Here is a 20673-nt window from a genome sequence, read left to right as displayed (position 1 = left end):
ATAATTGTCGGGACCGATAATTATCAGATGAAAAAAATGTGTCTCCCCCATTTTTTTGTTGGGAACTGATATTTTCCCCAAACTTCCCTATGTTCTACTGCTAGCTCATGATGTTATATTTGTAATCATCATCATAATATGCCAATATTGTTCAACTCTCAATTTCCGATTTTTCAAATTTTTTTCAATTTTTTAAAAATACAAATATTCATTCAGAAGACGCATTCAAACATGGTGTTATGATATGTAGTATTCTACACTGGCCACTAGGTGTCAGTAAAGTTACATTGATGGGAAAATAGCCACCGTATGAAATACCGCCCATTATAAAGGTGACTATAAGGGTGTTATTTCATATTTAGAGGGCTCTAATTATGCTGATATTGCTGTATATATATTTTATATTTTACAAATAAAACACTAAGACAAATACTGCAATATGCAATGTAAGTTATAGAAAAAGTGCAATATTTATTATTAATGATTTAATAATTATTATTTATGATTTAATAATAATTATATAATAATTTATTTATTAGTTAATAATAATTATGTAATAATAAATAATGAATAATAAATAATAAAAATAATTTTGATTATTATATTATAATTTATTATACTATAATTCATTATTTTAATAATGAATAATGAATATTTATAAATAATAAATATAATTAATTTATTATTTATTATTATTATATATTTATTATTTAATTATTATTATTTAATTAATTAATTTATTAATTAATTAATTTATTAATTATGAATAATTATCTAAATAATTATCATTAAACAAAACTGAGCATAAATAATACATATTTATTATTTATTATTTATTATTTATTATTTATTATTTATTATTTATTATTTATTATTTATTATTTATTATTTATTATTTCACATGTTTTATCTCAACAAAACAACTATGAACTTAAAAAATAAGAAGCCGATTAAATAATGCTGGCAACCTACAGTTTTGAAAGCTGCACAACAAACCATCACGCATAAACGCTAAATATTGGTAAATATTAGTTTGCATAACCACCACTTCCATTGCAAATTGCATATTTACTCCAAAATAGAAACTCGGAATGGATTCCAAGGTTTTTGCTGTGTGGAGCACGCCATCGATGAAATAATATCAAAATGGATATGAGTTATGGAGCGTTGGTCCTCACCTCGAGTGCAGAAAGGGCCGTCATAAGCAGTGGCGTCGCAGTCGCACAAGTAGCCGTTGTACTTCTCCACACACTTCCCCCCGTTACGACAGTACATCCCATAACTGGTGCAGTGGCCTTGGCAACCGGGCTTGACCCCCGGCGTGACTTTGGCCCTCTCCTCCAGATCCAGCGTGACGCCGTTCATCCGCAGGGCTCGGATGCAACCCAGGAAGCCCCTCTGACCCCCTGCGGCACCTACGGCGGAAACGGAACTTGGAAGTCGGGGGGGTCAGAAAAGTCCGAAATCTCTTTGAAAAATATTTCCATAGTCCCTCCTTGAGGAAAACCACAATCGTTATGTGAACGTCTCCAACTGGGGCGCTGTTCTTGAAGCAACCTTCATCTGCTTTCATTCGCCGCTAATTAGTGTAGCCTAATGTGCGCAGAATTTTAATCTTATTTTAATCTCATTTTAATCTTATTTTAATCTTATTTTAATCTTATTTTAATCTTATTTTATTCTTATTTTAATCTTATTTTAATCTTATTTTAATCCATAATCTTTTAAACGGTTATAATTTGATTCCAGTATCAATTTATATCACATTTTAATATTGATATCGGGATGATAATTGTCGGGACCGATAATTATCAGACAAAAAAAATGTGTCTCCCCCTTTTTTTAGTTGGGAACTGATATTTTCCCAAAACTTCCATATGTTCTACTGCTAGGTCATGTAAACAATTGGGGTTGTCCAAATGTTTTTTTTTTTGGCTGAAAACCGATATGGCGATATTGTTCAACTCTCAATTTCTGATTTTTTTCTTTTTTTTTTGAATTTTTGTAACAAAATTTGGTAATTTTTGTAACATGACACGTATGTGTTGTATACAGAATTTTAATCTTATTTTAATCTTTAATCTTTTAAATGGTTATAATCTGATTACAATATCAACTTAAAACACATTTTAATATTGATATCGGGATGATAATTGTCGGGACCGATAATTATAAGACAAAAAAATGTGTCTCCCCCTTTTTTAGTTGGGAACTGATATTTTCCCAAAACTTCCATATGTTCTACTGCTAGCTCATGATGTTATATTTGTAATCATCATCATAATCATTATTTTGATGTAAACAATTGGGGTTGTCCAGTATGTTTTTTGGGCTGAAAACCAATATGCCGATATTGTTCAACTCTCAATTTCTGATTTTTTGCATTTTTTTCAAATTTTTGTAACAAAATTTTGTAATGACACATATGTGTTGGAACAGAATTTTAATCTTATTTTAATCTTTTAAACGGTTATAATCTGATACCAATATCAATTTATATCACATTTTAATATTGATATCGGGATGATAATTGTCGGGACCGATAATTATCAGACAAAAAAAATGTGTCTCCCCCTTTTTTAGTTGGGAACTGATATTTTCCCAAAACTTCCATATGTTCTACTGCTAGCTCATGATGTTATATTTGTAATCATCATCATAATATGCCAATATTGTGATATTGCCGATATTGTTCAACTCTCAATTTTTGATTTTTCGAAATTTTTTTTAAATTTTTGTAACAAAATTTTGTAATTTTTGTAACATGACACATATGTGTTGTATACAGAATTTTAATCTTATTTTTAATCTTTTCAACGGTTATAATCTGATACCAATGTCAACTTATATCACATTTTAATACTGATATCGGGATGATAATTGTCGGGATGATAAAAAAAAATAATAATTTTTTTTTTGTTGGGAACTGATATTTTCCCAAAACTTCCTTATGTTCTACTGCTGAATACTAAACAACGAAAAAAGGTAGAAATGGTTTAAAATGACTGGTACAGGCGGTCAGAAAAGTCCGAAATCTCATTTTCGCATTTTTTTCAAATTTTTGTAACAACATTTTGTAGAATTTTAATCTTATTTTAATCTTTTAAACGGTTATAATCTGATACCAATGTCAACTTATATCACATTTTAATACTGATATCGGGATGATAATTGTCGGGATGATAAAAAAAACTTTTTAAAAATTAATGTTGGGAACTGATATTTTCCCAAAACTTCCTTATGTCCTACTGCTGAATACTAAACAACGGAAAAAGGTAGAAATGGTCTACCTTTTTCCATAGTCTTGAAGCAATCTTCATCTGCTTTGATTCACCGCTAATTAGTGTAACCTAATGTGTGCGATTCCCGGACCAATGCGAGCCACATACTAAACACATTAAACAACATGAGCATTCATTCTTAAGCCTCGGGGCGCCCGAACTATCCATCCGGTGTCCTTTTGGCCTTGCACTATTATTGTCTAACTACTCATTAACATGGACACACTCGGGGCGTTAGCTTGATTGATATGTGCCTTAATGACTACAGCTAATAAACACAATCATAAAGCTCCACCCACAGGTATAGATTTAAAGGGCAGTAAACACAATGCTATGCCGCTAACAAGAGCCGAAGGGCATTTTAGATATTAAAATCTCTCAGTTGCATTACTTCAATTACACACACACACACATATATGCAGGTAAGGCATCCCTTATGGAAAAAAATATATATTGCAAATATAATGCAATGTATTAGGAAATATATTTCCATATATGGGATCTTATGTTTGTATTTTCCAATATATTGCAATATATGCATAGATCATATATGTGTATATATTGATACATAAAAAATAAAAAAATAAAAAAATAAAAAAATAAAAAAATAAAGAAATAAAAAAATAAAAAAATAAAAAATAAAAACTAAAAAATAAAAAATAAAAAAATAAAAAATAAAAAAATAAAAAATAAAAAAATAAAAAAATGAAAAAATATCTTGCGATCAAGACCAAAAAAGGACTATATTTGTATATATTTTATTTTATATCATTATATACAGAATTTTAATCTTTAATCTTTTAATATTGATATCGGGATGATAATTGTCGGGACCGATAATTATCAGACAAAAAAAAAGTGTTTCCCCCTTTTTTTTGTTGGGAACTGATATTTTCCCCAAACTTCCCAATGTTCTACTGCTAGCTCATGATGTTATATTTGTAATCATCATCATCATAATATGCCAATATTAATAAACTCACAATTTCTGATTGAAAAAAGTACTATATTTATATATATTTATATATATTTTATTTTATATTATTATATACAGAATTTTAATCTTCAATCTTTTAAACGGTTATAATCTAATCTAATTATAAAATATTGATATCGGGATGATAATTGTCGGGACCGATAATTATCAGACAAAAAAAATGTGTCTAAAATAAAAAATAAAAAATAAAAAAATAAAAAAATACATAAATAAATAAATACATAAATAAATAAAAATAAATAAATAAATAAATAAATAGATATAAAAACATATCTTGCGATCAAGACCAAAAAAGAACAATATTTTTACAAAAAAATGGCATATAATTTGGCATATATAAACTCATATATATTTGGATTTAATATATTTCAATATATTGAAAGCGGCAATCATTTGTATATTCTGCAATATATTGCCATATATTACATGAATAAATAATATATAAAAATATATTATTCCATGTATTTATAATATATCATGTATTGGAAAATATAATGGAAAAATAATATATTATACTATAATACAATATATTTCAAGTAATATATTGATAAATATATTTTCTTTTCGTAACACTGATGTAAAGATGCGCGTTGCATGTATGCATTATTCATGTTCGATTACCTGATTTCTGCATCCACTGAGCACCACCACCAAGGATTTGGCTCTCGCTAACACTTGTTAATGAATCTATCCTGTCCTGCTGCTTGGCTGGAGGGTTCCGCCACCTGTTTACCTCGTTTCTAACTAGTCTTTAATTAAAGTGACACGCGGCTCCGAGCCCAATAGAGAATAGAGTGGACACGAGCAGACAGACACACAACCCGATGTCAATATTGGCTCATTATATTCTAATGAATGAGGGGACAGTCAATACTGGAAGGCTTTTCACATTATAATCCTATTAATATGGTAATAAACCACATTAAAAATTTGATTATTTTAAATAATGAAAAACACTATTTTTTTGATTTTGGTGTTCAGAATAGTAAAAAATACAAATGTTTAGTACTCATTGAAGTATGTGAGCTCATTTACATTAATAAGGGCATGCATTCGTGCACAGGAAACAGCATTTCCCATAAAATGCTAATAAAAAAATATCATAACTGTCTACATATTATTTTAAATATTTTTACGACTTGCAATTTCTTAACATCTCTATTTAATTAACCATTATTCTAAAATAAAATAAAATAAAATAAAATAAAATAAAATAAAATAAAATAAAATAAAATAAAATAAAATAAAATAAAATAAAATAAAAACATTATTTCAAGTACAAATAAAATATCAAAATAAAAAAATGAAAATAAAAATAAAAATAGGCTCCAGCATATCCCTGTGCCCATAATGAGGACAAGCAGCATAGAAAATAAAAATAAAAATAAAAATAAAAATAAAAATAAAAATAAAAATAAAAATAAAAATAAAAATAAAAATAAAAATAAAAATAAAAATAAAATATTTTTATTATTATTAAATATTATTTCAAATACAAATAAAATAACAAAATAAAAAAAAACCCACAAAGTCAAATTAAATTAAAAAACTACTACATCAACTGCAACCTCTTGTTGTAGTTTTAATAATTTAAGAAAAAATCTCTAATTATTGCCTGCTTTCAATTAACATCTTGCCCTATTTGGGTAAATAAACACCCCTGCTATTATTAATAGGTAACAATATCATTACTTATAATATGAATGATTACAAAATTCTGGTAAATGGTAAATAAAACTAAAAACAAAACAACTAATTCATTGTTATTCATCAAATATAGAAGAGACTTAATGGTCATCGCCTTGGCGTTTCACTGCATGAAAAATATATTTTTACGCTGAAACGAGGGGGTTAGGGGTTGTTAATTCCTGGCATCACTGTTGGAAAGTGCAGAATGAATCAAAACAAGTACGAATGCAAGCACTCATTAATCCTCACTGATGTTAAAACTCAGCAGACGCAGATAAAGATGCGTCAGAACGGCGGGTGAGATCCCAGTTGGAGCGTCTAACTCTCATTCAGCGCCACCGAGACATTTTATTACACTCATCAAATGTTACCTACTGTCTTGGCAGGTGTGTGAGGCTGGTTTCCCTGTGACGGGCGGTGGTGATGTGAGGTGGGGGTAGTGAGGGTTGCGGCATGCATGCATACATGCAAGAGGTGGATCCGTTTCGACAGAAGCCAGAAAAAGAAAAGCAAAACACAAGAGAACTGAACGGAAGCATGCATAAATCATATTAAAAGACACAGACAACACAGATGGTTAACCTTTAGATGCATAAGTGGGTCAAAAATGACCCGGTCATATATCAAAAAAACATATTTTTGATATCATGCCATTCATATTTTTTACTTATCTTTTATACATTTTAAGAAATTGTAGTTTTTGTGTTACTACCCCAACCTTCCATAAGTGGGTCAAAAATGACCCGGTCAGTTTGTTTTCTTGAAATATCTTCATAATGAAAAATTTTTATCATTTTATATTTCAGGTATTCCTCAAAAAACATATTTTTGATATCATGCCATTCACATTTTTAACTTTTATAAATTTTAAGAAATTTTAGTTTTTGTGTTACTACCCCAACCTTCCATAAGTGGGTCAAAAATGACCCGGTCAGGTTGTTTTCTTGAAATATCTTCATAATGAAAAATTGTTATCATTTTATATTTCAGGTATTCCTCAAAAAACATATTTTTGATATCATGCCATTCACATTTTTTAACTCATCTTTTATAAATTTTAAGAAATTTTAGTTTTTGTGTTACTACCCCAATTTCATAATTTTTGTACGGGGTCATTTTCTTTTTCAAAAATGGAAAAAAAGTGAAAAATTAAGATGTTTCTAACATGAAATCATTCTTGAGTGGTTCTAAATATAATACTAAATATCATTCAAATATCAATTGATTATTATTATTATTATCTGATTATTCCTAACCAAAAACGCATTGATTCTAGTATGGGTCATTTTGGTCCAGTCACTTGTAGCATCTAAGGGTTAAATGAATGAAATGCGTCTGGCAACTAAAAGTTAAATGACAGAAGGCTGATGGCCTAAACGTTCACTTTCAAGGCCATCACGGCAAATGAAGCACTGTACAGTAAACACTAAAGCAATCAAAAAGCGTGATGAGTAGCATATTGACTGAGCGGTGAGCGAGATGTAGATGGCACAAGAGCAGATAAAGAGAGCTGTTTTGTTTTGGCTGTGAAATGCATCACGACGAGGACTCTTTTGTTTGCCCTTTATAAACAATTGATGCAATTGTTTCTATTGCGTCCCTGTTTTCAATTTGACACAACATGGAGTCACTTGAAGAATTGCTTTCCTCGTTTTCAGTATTCAACGTTTCCCATCCAATTTAAAAAGCACCCACAGGCGTCTTCCACTTCTTTGTGGCATTAAAGCGAACCCATCATACTTTTCCGACCAATAAATGTTATTAAATGTTGTATTATTGTGTTTAACGATGCCAAAGTTTCAGCTCAAAACACTCAGTTTCAGAGGGTGTGGTGAAAACTATTCCTTTGTGATGTCACAGAGGTGTAGGCGTCCTTATATGGACGTAGCTGTAGGCGCTCTTTACAGAGATTAAAGCGGACCCATCATACTTTTCCGACCAATAAATGTCATTAGAACATTGTATTATCGTGTTTAATGATGCCAAAGTTTCAGCTCAAAACACTCGGTTTCAGAGGGCGTGGTGAAAACTATTCCTTTGTGATGTCACAAAGGTGCAGGCTTCCTTATATGGTTTACAGAGATTAAAGCAAACCCATCATACTTTTCTGACCAATAAATGTTATTAAATGTTGTATTATCGTGTTTAACGATGCCAAAGTTTCAGCTCAAAACACTCGGTTTCAGAGGGCGTGGCGAAAACTATTCCTTTGTGATGTCACAAAGGTGCAGGCTTCCTATATGGTTTACAGAGATTAAAGCAAACCCATCATACTTTTCTGACCAATAGATGTTATTAAATGTTGTATTATTGTGTTTAATGGTACCAAAGTTTCAGCTCAAAACACTCGGTTTCAGAGGGTGTGGTGAAAACTATTCCTTTGTGATGTCACAAAGGTGCAGGCTTCCTTATATGGTTTACAGAGATTAAAGCAAACCCATCATACTTTTCTGACCAATAAATGTTATTAAATGTTGTATTATCGTGTTTAACGATGCCAAAGTTTCAGCTCAAAACACTCGGTTTCAGAGGGCGTGGCGAAAACTATTCCTTTGTGATGTCACAAAGGTGCAGGCTTCCTATATGGTTTACAGAGATTAAAGCAAACCCATCATACTTTTCTGACCAATAGATGTTATTAAATGTTGTATTATTGTGTTTAATGGTACCAAAGTTTCAGCTCAAAACACTCGGTTTCAGAGGGTGTGGTGAAAACTATTCCTTTGTGATGTCACAAAGGTGCAGGCTTCCTTATATGGTTTACAGAGATTAAAGCAAACCCATCATACTTTTCTGACCAATAAATGTTATTAAATGTTGTATTATTGTGTTTAACGATGCCAAAGTTTCAGCGCAAAACACTCGGTTTCAGAGGGCGTGGTGAAAACTATTCCTTTGTGATGTCACAGAGGTGCAGGCGTCCTTATATGGGCGTAGCTGTAGGCGCTCTTTTCAGAGATTAAAGCGGACCCATCATACTTTTCCGACCAATAAATGTCATTAGAACATTGTATTATCGTGTTTAATGATGCCAAAGTTTCAGCTCAAAACACTCGGTTTAAGAGGGCGTGGCGAAAACTATTCCTTTGTGATGTCACAGAGGTACAGGCTTCCTTATATGGTTTACAGAGATTAAAGCAAACCCATCATACTTTTCTGACCAATAAATTTTATTAAATGTTGTATTATTGTGTTTAACGATGCCAAACTTTCAGCTCAAAACACTCGGTTTCAGAGGGTGTGGCGAAAACTATTCCTTTGTGATGTCACAAAGGTGCAGGCTTCCTTATATGGGCGTAGCTGTCTGCTACGGTGCCAAAGTTTCAGCTCAAAAAGTTTCAGAGGGCGTTGCAAAAACTAAACTAAATACATTTTTATACAATTTATTTAAAAATGTTATTATTTTTGTGGTATACATTTTAAATGAATAAATTATGTTCGATTTGACACATATTAAAATCCAGTCAAGCTCTCAGTGGGCAGCTTTCTTTCTTCCGGGAGATTGATAACCAGAAATAGGAACATTGTGTCCCGTCTAAGATGGCAGAAGTCATCCCTGAATTTCTTTTCCATTATTTCTTGTGTCACCGGTCCTGTTCTTACACACAGACGACCAATTTGGACACAGGATATGCGGAAATTGAGGCGCAATATGGCGGTTTGCTGAACAGTGAAAATCGAATATTTGCTTTCACATCAGATGTCTTTTTTTTTCTGGGGGGGGGGGGGGGGGGAAGAAATGGGCCATCAGCTATCAGGCTTTGGGTTACTTTGCAGCCATACTAAAAAAACAAAACAAAACAGACTTTTACTTGTCTTTTACATGCATTTTTGCATTGTTTTCTGCATGTAAAAAAGTAATTGCGCTGTAATTATGTTCTGTTTTAATGCTTGTGGGGGTGCCTGGAAGGGATTTACATCATGGGTGTTCAAAGTGTGGCCTGGGGGCTACATTCTAAAAATATAATTGAACAAGAAAACTAAAAAAAAACATAAAAAATAAAAAAATAGCAGTAATATTACGAGTCAAATTGAGTCAAAATATTAGCAAAAAAGTGGTTATAATAATGAGAATAATGTTAAAATATTGGAAATCAAATTAGCAACATTTAGTAGCCTAAAGTAAAAATATTAAAGAGGTTATAAAGACCAACAAAACAATAAAGTTGTAATATCTGGAAAATTAGTTTGGAGGAAAAAATTATAATTCTGATATAATTCTTATAATAATAAAGTTGAAATTAAGCAATTAAAACAATTAATATTAATAGAATAAACCAACAAAAAAAGATAATTTTTTACTATTTTATAGAAAAAAAGCTACAATATTATTTGAATAAAGTCAAACAATCATCAGAATAACAAGATAATATTTCAGGAAGAAATTTAACAACAATTATTTAAGAAAAAAGCTGATATATTTGCAAAATGAAAGAAAAAATAAGAAAAAAAGCAGTAGTAATTTTAAAAGAATGAAGTCAAAATATTAGCAAAAAAGTGGTAATAATAATGAGAATAATGTTAAAATATTGGGAGTCAAATTAGCAACATTTAGTAGCATAAAGTAAAAATATTAAAAAGGTTGTAAAGACCAACAAAACAAAGTTGTAATATCTGGAAAATTAGTTGGAGGAAAAATATTATAATTCTGATATAATTCTTATAATAATAAAGTAGAAATTAAACAATTAAAACAATTAATATTAATAGAATAAAACAACAAAAAAATAACATTTTATGATTTTAAATAGGAAAAAAACTACAATATTATTAAAGTCAAACTATTATCAGAATAACAACAGAATATCCCAGGAAGAAATTTAACAATGATTACTATTATAATAAAAAAGCTGAAATATTTGCAAAATGAAAGCAAAATTAAGAAAAAAGCAGTAGTAATATTATAAGAAAGAAGTCAAAATATTAGTAAAAAAGTGGTAATAATAATGAGAATAATGTTAAAATATTGGGAGTCAAATTAGCAACATTTAGTAGCATAAAGTAATAGAAATTAAAGAGGTTTTAATATTTTAATATTTTTAATAGGTTTTAATATTAACAACAATTATTGAAGAAAAAAAGCAGCAGTAATATTAAAAGAATGAAATCAAAATATTAGCCAAAAAGTGCTAATAATAATGAGAATAATGTTAAAATATTGGGAGTCAAATTAGCAACATTTAGTAGCATAAAGATGAAATATTAAAGCGGTTATAATGACCAACAAAACAATAAAATTGTAATTTCTGGAAAATTAGTTTGGAGGAAATAAATTATAATAATTATAATTATAATCCTGATATAATTTTTATAATAATAATGTTGAAATTAAACAATTAAAACAAATAATATTAATAGAATTAAATGACAATTTTCTTTACAATTTTAAATAGGAAAAAAATACAATATTATAGGAATAAAGTCAAAGTATTATCAGAATAATAAGATAATATTCCAGGAAGATATTTAATTATTATATGATTATTTAAGAAAAAAGCTGAAATATTTGCAAAATTAAAGAAAAATTACGAAAAATAGATTTTTTCACTTCCAACAAAGCTGAGATGAATTAAAAAATGTCTTAACTTAAAATATGCAAGCATCCTTTCATTTTTGACATTCCTAATTTATATGCTTTCCTATGAGAAAAATAGTTTTTAATATTCGTTTTTTAAAAATTCTTTATCGCTTCCGACTTCCCGAGGACGAGCGTGAGTCCACGTGTGATTAAATATGAAACCCCGACGTGATTGCGAGGGCTGGATTAGCATGAAATGAATCAGCGGTGGCGGCGTTAAGATGGACTGAAGCCACTTCGAGAATTTCCACTGAAGGCTGGGACGTCTTTAGCGTGAAAAAAAAAAAAAAAAAAAAAGCAATTCTTGTCAGACTTACCCACGTAGAGCTGGCTGAACAGTTCTAACCGTGTGTGGCCCTGAGCGGGGGCCGGCCGAGAGGCCCGGTAGGTTTGGTCCAGCTGGAGGACCGCCTCCTTGACGTTGCGCTCGGCCATGACGCGATGCCACTGGTCGTCGTTGAGAGGCGTAGCCGAGTTCACCGTTAACTCCACGGGACCGTTCCCCACGTCGAAGGAGAAGGAGACAACTTGAGGTGCTGCAATGAGGGAAAGAATGGACTTCTGTGAGGTCAAAGGTCGAGATGAAGATAAGATATGTCTTCATCAGTCTCGCAAGGGGAACTTCCAGGCTTACAAAAAACACACAAGAAGCCCACCCTGTAGTAGGATTCTTATTTATATTTTTATTTATTATTTCTAAATAGGGTTTTAATCATTATTAGAGCCCTCTAAATGTAAAATAACACCCCTATGGTCACATTAACACTCTTATTACGCCATAATAGGACAAAATAAGCCAGTTAAGATATATATAGGACTCATGTTAAGGGAGCTAGGTGATGTGGGGGTCAACTGTTGTGAGATCATTCAAACCTGCCATAAAAGTCTGGTGCTTGTGTGTCTCACCCAATATTACAGTCAAATTACTTATGTGACCAGTGACCAGTGTAGAATACTACACATCTTTGAATGAGTTTTCTGAATGCATTAAAAATAAAAATAAAAATAAAAATAAAAATAAAAATAAAAATAAAAATAAAAATAAAAATAAAAATAAAAATAAAAATAAAAATAAAAATAAAAATAAAAATAAAAATAAAAATAAAATTTTGGACCTACACTGTATTAAACAATGAACATCTCTATTTAATTAACCATTATTCTATCAAAAAATAAATAAACATTAATAAATAAACATTATTTCAAAAACAAATAAAATAACAAAATAAAAAAATGTAAATGAAAATAAAAATAGGCTCCAGCATACCCCTGTGCCCATAATGAGGAATAAAAATAAAAATAAAAATAAAAATAAAAATAAAAATAAAAATAAAAATAAAAATAAAAATAAAAATAAAAATAAAAATAAAAATAAAAATAAAAATAAAAATAAAAATTGTCTACATACAATTTAAAAAATAAAATGAAATAAACATTAATAAATAAACATTATTTCAATAACAAATAAAATAACAAAATAAAAAAATGAAAATAAGAATAGACTCCAGCATACTGATACCCATAATGAGCATAAGCAGCATAGAAAATAAAAATAAAAATAAAAATAAAAATAAAAATAAAAATAAAAATAAAAATAAAAATAAAAATAAAAATAAAAATAAAAATACAATGCCAAGATATGACAGTCAATTTCCAGTGAATGATCACAAGCTATTAACCAAGATTACAACACAGTCCAGTGCTCTAAAAGTGACACAACTTACATTAATTGTACCAAAATGCTAATTAAAATAATAAATTTAAATAAAAAGTCAATAAAGTCAGAGACACTACCTATAAAAGCTCACTAGGCGATCTTTGCAGACACTTTCCTGTTCCCTCATCGTCAAAAAGCAAGTGATTTTATTTGAGAGACATATGCCTTTATTTGTCCCAAAAGGGGAAATTTTAGATTTCCTTTTCTAACCAGGAAGGGAAAAATGGGAACAACAAGAAGAGAGGGAAAAAAATAAAAATTCCTTATGGAGGAACTATTAAAAAACCTCAGCATACATTTACACAAGTAAACACATTTTTACACAACATGAACACAAGAGTAAAAAGATGCAAAAATATTAAAAATGCTACTTAAAACTTTGCCTGTCGAGTTAATACAGGTTGTATTTTGACACTTAACCCCCCCGCACCCCCCTGTGTTGCGTAACAGTCATCTCTCCCCGTAAATTTGCGTTCAATTTCTAATCAAACGGCTCATTTATTCCACAGCCATTCATTTGCCTCGTATGGATTTCTACTCGGCGATACGTGACAGATGTGGACAAGCACTAATCTTCACAGGTAAGGGTCGATAGATGCCAGTACGACGTAGCGCTTTATTTCTGCGTTGCTGCTGCCCGAGCGTTGGTTGGAACAACGAAGTAGGAGGAGGAGGAGAAGACAAACGATAGCGGGATTAAACGAGCAGCAAAGGAAGACAGCTAAATTTAATAGAGCAAGATGACCCTGTTTGGTTGCATGATTAATTTTCATCATGATTGTCTGTGTGTGTAATTGAAGTAACTTGTAGTTACCCTATTATTTTCAACAGGGGGCGCTGTTTTGCCTTTAAACTCCAACAGAAAACAGAGCAGTTGGCCAATTGAGTTCGAATCCTGCGAGTATTTGCGTGCTTTAGTGAACCACCTGTCTATTCCAGATGCTTGCTCACGGGGAAGCCGCTGTTTGATGCCGTTTGACCTCTCCGCAGGTTCCGGTGATCAGTCTAACGTGCGCTCACACACAAGCATGCTAATAAGGAAAGCTAAAAATTTCATAAGATAAATGCGTGTTAAATAAATGACAGCTCCGGTAATTTGCACTTCATTTATGTTTTTATCTCCAAACTGGAACAAATCAGCAACAAGGACATTTTTGCAGCTGTTTACAATAATTGTCAAATTAAATTGTTTGAGGAAAAAGCGAGAATGAAAGGCATATTTTTCCGTGCGGCGCCATATGGCAGGTGGCAAGTAACCACTTAACAACACGAGATGTTTCTGCTTTATTATTGCTGCATTAGATATTAAAGAAGATAATTCTATGATGTAACCCATCTTTGTTTGTATGATTCCAGGAGAAAATTATGAATTATGATTAAAAAAAAAACAGACAAGCTTGTTAATCCATTAGAAATTGCGGGAAGTCAGTCTGACTCATGGTGTCATCTTACAAACAACATTAACTTCATCACACAGCAACTTAACACCCATTAGATATTAGAGCTGATAATTCAATGATGTAACCCATCTTTGTTTGTACGATTCCAGGAGCAAATTATGAATTATGATAAAAAAAACAGACAAGCTTGTCAGTCCATTAGAAATTGCGGGAGGTCAGCCTGAATCATGGTGTCATCTTACAAACAACATTAACTTCATCACACAGTAACTTAACACCCAAAAGATAACATTAAAGCATTCATTTTCTACCGCTTATCCTCACAAGGGTGCTGGAGCCTATCCCAGCTGTCTTCAGGCGAAAGGCGGGGTAAACCCTGGACTGGTCACCAGCCAGCCAATCACAGGGCATATATAGACAAACAACCATTCACACTCACATTCATACCTATGGACAATTTGGAGTCGCCAATTAACCTAGCATGTTTTTGGAATCTTACAAAAAACATTACCCTCATCACACAGCAACTTAACACCCAAAAGGTACCATTTATTTATTCATTTTCTAACACTTATCCTCACAAAGGTTGTAGGGGTGCTGGAGCCTATCCCAGCTGTCTTCTGTCAACTCACATACCTATGGACAATTTGGAGTCGCTAATTAACCTAGCATGTTTTTGGAATGTGGGAGGAAACCGGAGTACCCGGAGAAAACGCACACATGCACGGGGAGAACATGCAAACTCCACACAGAGAATCGAACTCGGGTCTCCTAGCTGTGCGCAAACCACTCAACCAATGTACAACCCCCAAAGGTACCAAGGATATATAAACTACATGTACCGATACAAGTTTAAAATAGCAAACAACAGCAAACAATAAACATCTACCCATAATGCAAACGGGGGGCATGCCCTTTAAGGGGTGTTGTTGAAAATAATTTCATCTCCAAAAATTCATTGGAGGACAAGCAACATAGATGCGTGGTACTGCAATGCAATGCTGCAGAGACAGCCAGAGGAGCACAGAGCACAGAGCACAGAGGGAGGCTGACGTCATTGCAGCTTCTCAATGAATACATTACTCAAATATTTGTTTAGATATTTTGACCTGTCACAAAGAAAAACAATATTCGTGTCAAAGTAAAAGTTATTGTATGCTAACCAGAAAATGCTAATTTTTAGTGTATATTTCTGATGTTAACATGCAAACCGGGGCTCTGAGGTACTCATGTACTCAAATCGCTGTTACCACATTTACCTACTGATGATGTAGCATCAAGAACAAGCATGGGGGTTGGGTAGATACTTCAACATGGTTAAACATGCATTTGCAGACTTTGTAAATGCAACACTTTTTTTCCCGGTGTTTTTAGGTACTATGATTTATTGATGGTGCTATAAAAAAAAATGAAAGTAACAACATACAAATACTACAAAACTAACAAGAATAAAACACAGTTGACCTAATTCCGAAGTCACTTCCCAGTCCAACTCCTGTATCTCCTATTAGACGGCATGAGGGTAAATATTGTCCGGAGTTGGATATGAAGTTCTACTTTGCTGTGCTTTTAATCCATTTTCAAATATCAGCATGTCTCCAACACATAAATATAACACAAAATATATTAAAAAAAACGTATTAGTTCCTGGTGCTGACTTTAGATATTCGTCAAAGAAGTCTTAAAATTACCGACCCTCAAGGCATGTCCCGTTTTCACACCTAACATGGGACATTTAAGAACTTTTTAAAGTCCCAATCCATGTTTATACCACTTGGGGGCGGGGGTGAGGGGGACCCAACCTGGGGTCTGAAGTGCTGCATACATTGCCACAAAGCTGCCCTGAGGTAAAGTACCCCCCTTGCTTTTTAAGAGCATTCTATACTACCTCAAATCCTGTTAGAATCCCGGCTCTTCAGAGCTGCCTCTCAATTATGGCCGTGCCTTCTTCTTTCTCGTGTGACATTCAAGAGAAATAGCAACCACCGCGCGACGTCACTGTCGAGTGTATTTTGCACAAGGTTATATATGTGTGTGTGTGTGTGTGTGTGTGTGTGTGATAGCACAGCTATTCCACTGGCACTTAATACTCGTCATTTCATGCCCCAGACAGGATTGCAGCAAATACACTTTAATGTGTGAGAGAGTGCATGCACACAAGATTTTTTTTTTTTTTTTTGTGATTGTGTGTCCAACTGTGTGTGCCCGCGGGGCAAAATGGAAGATGATAGGAAGGCGAAGGCGAAAAGGAAAAATGTGTTTGGAGAGGGGGATTTTGTAAAGTGAGCATATTTGGATGACCAAAAAAAACAGGACAATCTGGCAATGAGATACTGCTTTAGCAGGGGTGGGCAAACTACAGCCCGGGGGCCACATCCGGCCCGCCAAGTGATTGAATACAGCCCGCCCAATCAAAAGTATTTCAATTAAACTCAACATACAACCTGGCATCATGGCCTGAGCCAACCTTTTGATGGTTTTATCAATTTCGTTTTTTGACATGGTCTGTTGTTTACAAAGTGCTCCTGAAAGAAGGGACACAAGCACATAATAATAATAATAATTATTATTATATTATTATAATTATTAGATTAATGCTAATTATTATATTAATTATATATAATATTATTGTTATATTTGCATATTTTACATAATAATAATATAATTATTATTATTTTAATTTTATTGTAATTATTATAATATTTTATTATTTTTAAAATATTTAAATATAAATATAAAATAATAAATAATAATAGCAGATTGCATGACAATTTTACAGATACAATAATACCAGGTGGACTGTTACGTGTAAAATACATAGTCTGCCCCCCCCCCATAAATTTTGTCATATCAATGCAGCCCGCGAGTCAAAAAGTTTGCCCACCCCTGCTCTAAAGTAATGTCTTATTTTTCATCTTATATTCATTATTATTTTAGGCTGCACGGTGTATGAGTGGTTGGCATGAATGCCTCACAGCTAGGAGACCAGAGTTTGTGGGAAGTCATGTTGCTAGCTACAGTTTTGATTAAGAAGAATTTGGAATTTGGAAATGCCTGGTGGGCCAAATGATGACGCTTGGTGGACTTGATGTGGACCACGGGCCGCAGGTTGCCTATCTACAGGGCTCTGATAATGTTAAAAACTGTATTTAGAAGGTGGTAAAAAAAATTGAAAAAAAATTTGTAACCTGTCAATGGCACCTTTTGGGTGTTAAGTTGCTGTGTGATGAGGTTAATGTTGTTTGTAAGATGACACCATGAGTCAGACTGTTGAAAATGAATGAATGAATGATTATTATTTTATTGTATTAGAGGCACTTGTGGGCTGCACGGCGGACGAGTGGTTAGCGCGCAGACCTCACAGCGAGGAGACCCGAGTTCAATTCCAGCTTCTGCCATCTCTGTGTGGAGTTTGAATGTTCTCCCCGTGCATGCGTGGGTTTTCTCCGGGTACTCCGGTTTCCTCCGGAGTTCACTCATGAGGATAAGTGGTGGAAAATGAATGAATGGATTGTACCTTTTGGGTGTTAAGTTGCTGTGTGATGATGTTAATGTTGTTTTTAAGATGACACCATAAGTGAGACTGTTGAAAATGAATGAATGGATGGCAACAAAGGTGACTCAGTTATGTAGCCGCCCCCGCCCCCCTCCCCCCCGAAAGACAAACATCACACCCCTTTGGCAAACTTCTTAAAAGTTGATGCAAGGACGATCTGTCATTTTTGTTTTGTTCCAAAATCCTCCCTCCGCTCGGCATGTGTCAAAAAGAGGCGGACTTGGCACATCGGCGGGGCTCGCCTTTGACATCAAACGCTCACATCCACTCGGAATCCCAATGAGATGCAAATGGTCACGCGTCGGCATGTGCCAGGATCCCTTCTCCCAATAATACGGCGCCATGATTAAACCAAAGATTGCCATTTTAATTGCAATTTTAGCACTCTTAATCAGAGTGAAATCCTCGGAAGCCGCCCGGATAGTAATTTAGGCTGCGGGAACAGGATCACGGCAACCTGCTGCATGCCATGTCAAGAGATTCCATAAGGGGATGTTGCACAGATGTCCCGTCATTGAGTAGCCATCAATAATGCTTCCATTTCCTGCCAACATCTGCTCCTGTTTCTCTAAAAAAAAACATTTAAGGACATTGGAGGGTTTTTTTGCCCCTCAATTTTACAAACCCAAGTGAATAATATAAACATATTTTAAAACATGTAAATATATTTTTTTAATTTGTCAATTATATTTGTTATTTTTAAAGAGTCTAAATTATTCTGGTTATTATGATTATTATGATTGTTATGATTATTGTGATTATTATGATGATTATGGTTATTATGATTATTATGATTATTATGATTATTATGGTTATTATGATTATTATGATTATTATGATTATTATGATTATTATGATTATTATGATTATTATTATTATTATTATTATTAGTAGTAGTAGTATTGTTGTTGTTGTTGTTGTTGTTATTATTATTATTATTATTGTTGTTGTTGTTGTTGTCATTATTGTTATTATTTAAGGACATTGGAGGCTTTTTTTGCCCCTCAATTTTACAAACCCAAGTCTGCAAATGCATGAGGAATGATGGAAAAATAAAAGTAAAATAAAATAAAAATACAGTTTAAATACAAAAATGAATAATATAAACATGTAAATATTTTTTTCTAATTTGTCTATTATATTTTTATTTTTTAAATTATTATTATTATTATTATTATTATTATTATTATTATTATTATTATTATTATTATTATTATTATTATTATTATTATTATTATTAACACCAACCTGAACTGAGGCAAGTGAGGCCTACAGTTCTTTGATTGTCATTGTGGGGTCTTTTGTGACCTCTTGTATGAGTCATTGCTGTAATCTTTGGGTTATTTTGGTTCGCCATTTGTGGATAATGGCTCTCACTGTGGTTTGCTGGAGTCCCAAAGCTTTAAAAAAGAATTTGTCCCTTAATAATAAAAAATTCATTAAAAAATTGCATTTTATTTTCCATTGAGTAGTCATTGACAAATATTTTAATTTGCTGATCCAAAACATTGACTCTAAGTGTGACAAACATGCAAAAAATAACAAATCAGGAAGGGTCGAGCACTTTTTTTTTCACTGTATGTGTCTGTAAGTAATGTGCAACTATGCTATAATACTTATATAGATAGAGAAATGTCTTATTTAAATGTATTTAACCTATGTCTTAGTAATTACTGATTGTTTTTTTATGACATTCAGGAATGTTAAAGCACAATTAATAAAGCTTTTATGATGATAAATAATGCTCATTTTGTTTTTTTTCCAGTGAAATTAATAATAGGCTGCAAAAAAGTGCACAAAATCAGTGTGACAAGGACTCTGTGGGTAAGTCCTCATGTGTGTCATGGCATTAAAAGCTTATACGGGAAAGTTTTGCAAAAGGAAACCCTGAGTGCCAGGCTTGAATTAACACCCTTAATTCAATATATATGCTATAAATATAACAATATGATATAAAAAAATACATATCTCCTCCATTGACATGTGTGTGGGCGCGACTTACATTTCAGCTCCAAACGTATGAAGTCTGTGTTGCCAAGGTTTTCCAAAAAGACGCCATAAGGAGCGCTGGTCTTGAAATAGAAGGAAATGTCAGCGCTGGTCTCCCCCTGGAAGGTGGCGAAGTGGAGGTAGGATGACGGCGTGGTGAATGAAGCAGCGTTCCAGTAGTTATCTGTAATTGATTTAGAACTGCATGAATTACCATTATCATTAATCATAACAATTTCTGATAAATGCATGGAATGAAGAGTTTGGTTTTAAATTTCCATGCATAAATCCATTAATCTACGTCTTATCTAATATATATGCTCTTTTATATATGCCACGTCTAATAAAAGGATTTCATCATCTAAAACTCATCATTTTGATGCGGCGGCCGGGTTAATAATATTTAATGAAACATTTATTATAATTACAAAAAAGCATGGATGACAATGTGATCATTTCTTTTCAT

General features: G+C 32.4%; 1 protein-coding gene across 2 annotated transcripts in view; it reads right to left on the bottom strand.

Annotated features, from left to right (window-relative positions):
• cntnap2a (contactin associated protein 2a) overlaps positions 1-20673 on the bottom strand; it is a 350688-nt gene that overhangs the window by 29349 nt on the left and 300666 nt on the right. Inside the window, exons 18-21 of one of the 2 annotated variants that reach the window (XM_058059946.2) lie at positions 20221-20391; positions 11863-12081; positions 6343-6372; positions 1179-1415 (exon numbers count right to left, since the gene is read on the bottom strand). In XM_058059946.2, coding sequence (XP_057915929.2) covers positions 1179-1415; positions 6343-6372; positions 11863-12081; positions 20221-20391 — 657 coding nt within the window. The remainder of the gene's footprint in view (positions 1-1178; positions 1416-6342; positions 6373-11862; positions 12082-20220; positions 20392-20673) is intronic. The other variant, XM_058059947.2, reaches the window with a different exon arrangement.

The sequence above is a fragment of the Doryrhamphus excisus genome, linkage group LG5 (assembly GCF_037039965.1).
Source record: "Doryrhamphus excisus strain RoL-2023G ecotype Guam linkage group LG5, RoL_Dexc_Guam_v1.1, whole genome shotgun sequence".
Classification (NCBI taxonomy): Eukaryota; Metazoa; Chordata; class Actinopteri; order Syngnathiformes; family Syngnathidae; genus Doryrhamphus; species Doryrhamphus excisus.
This window is presented reverse-complemented; position numbering and strand designations above follow the sequence as displayed.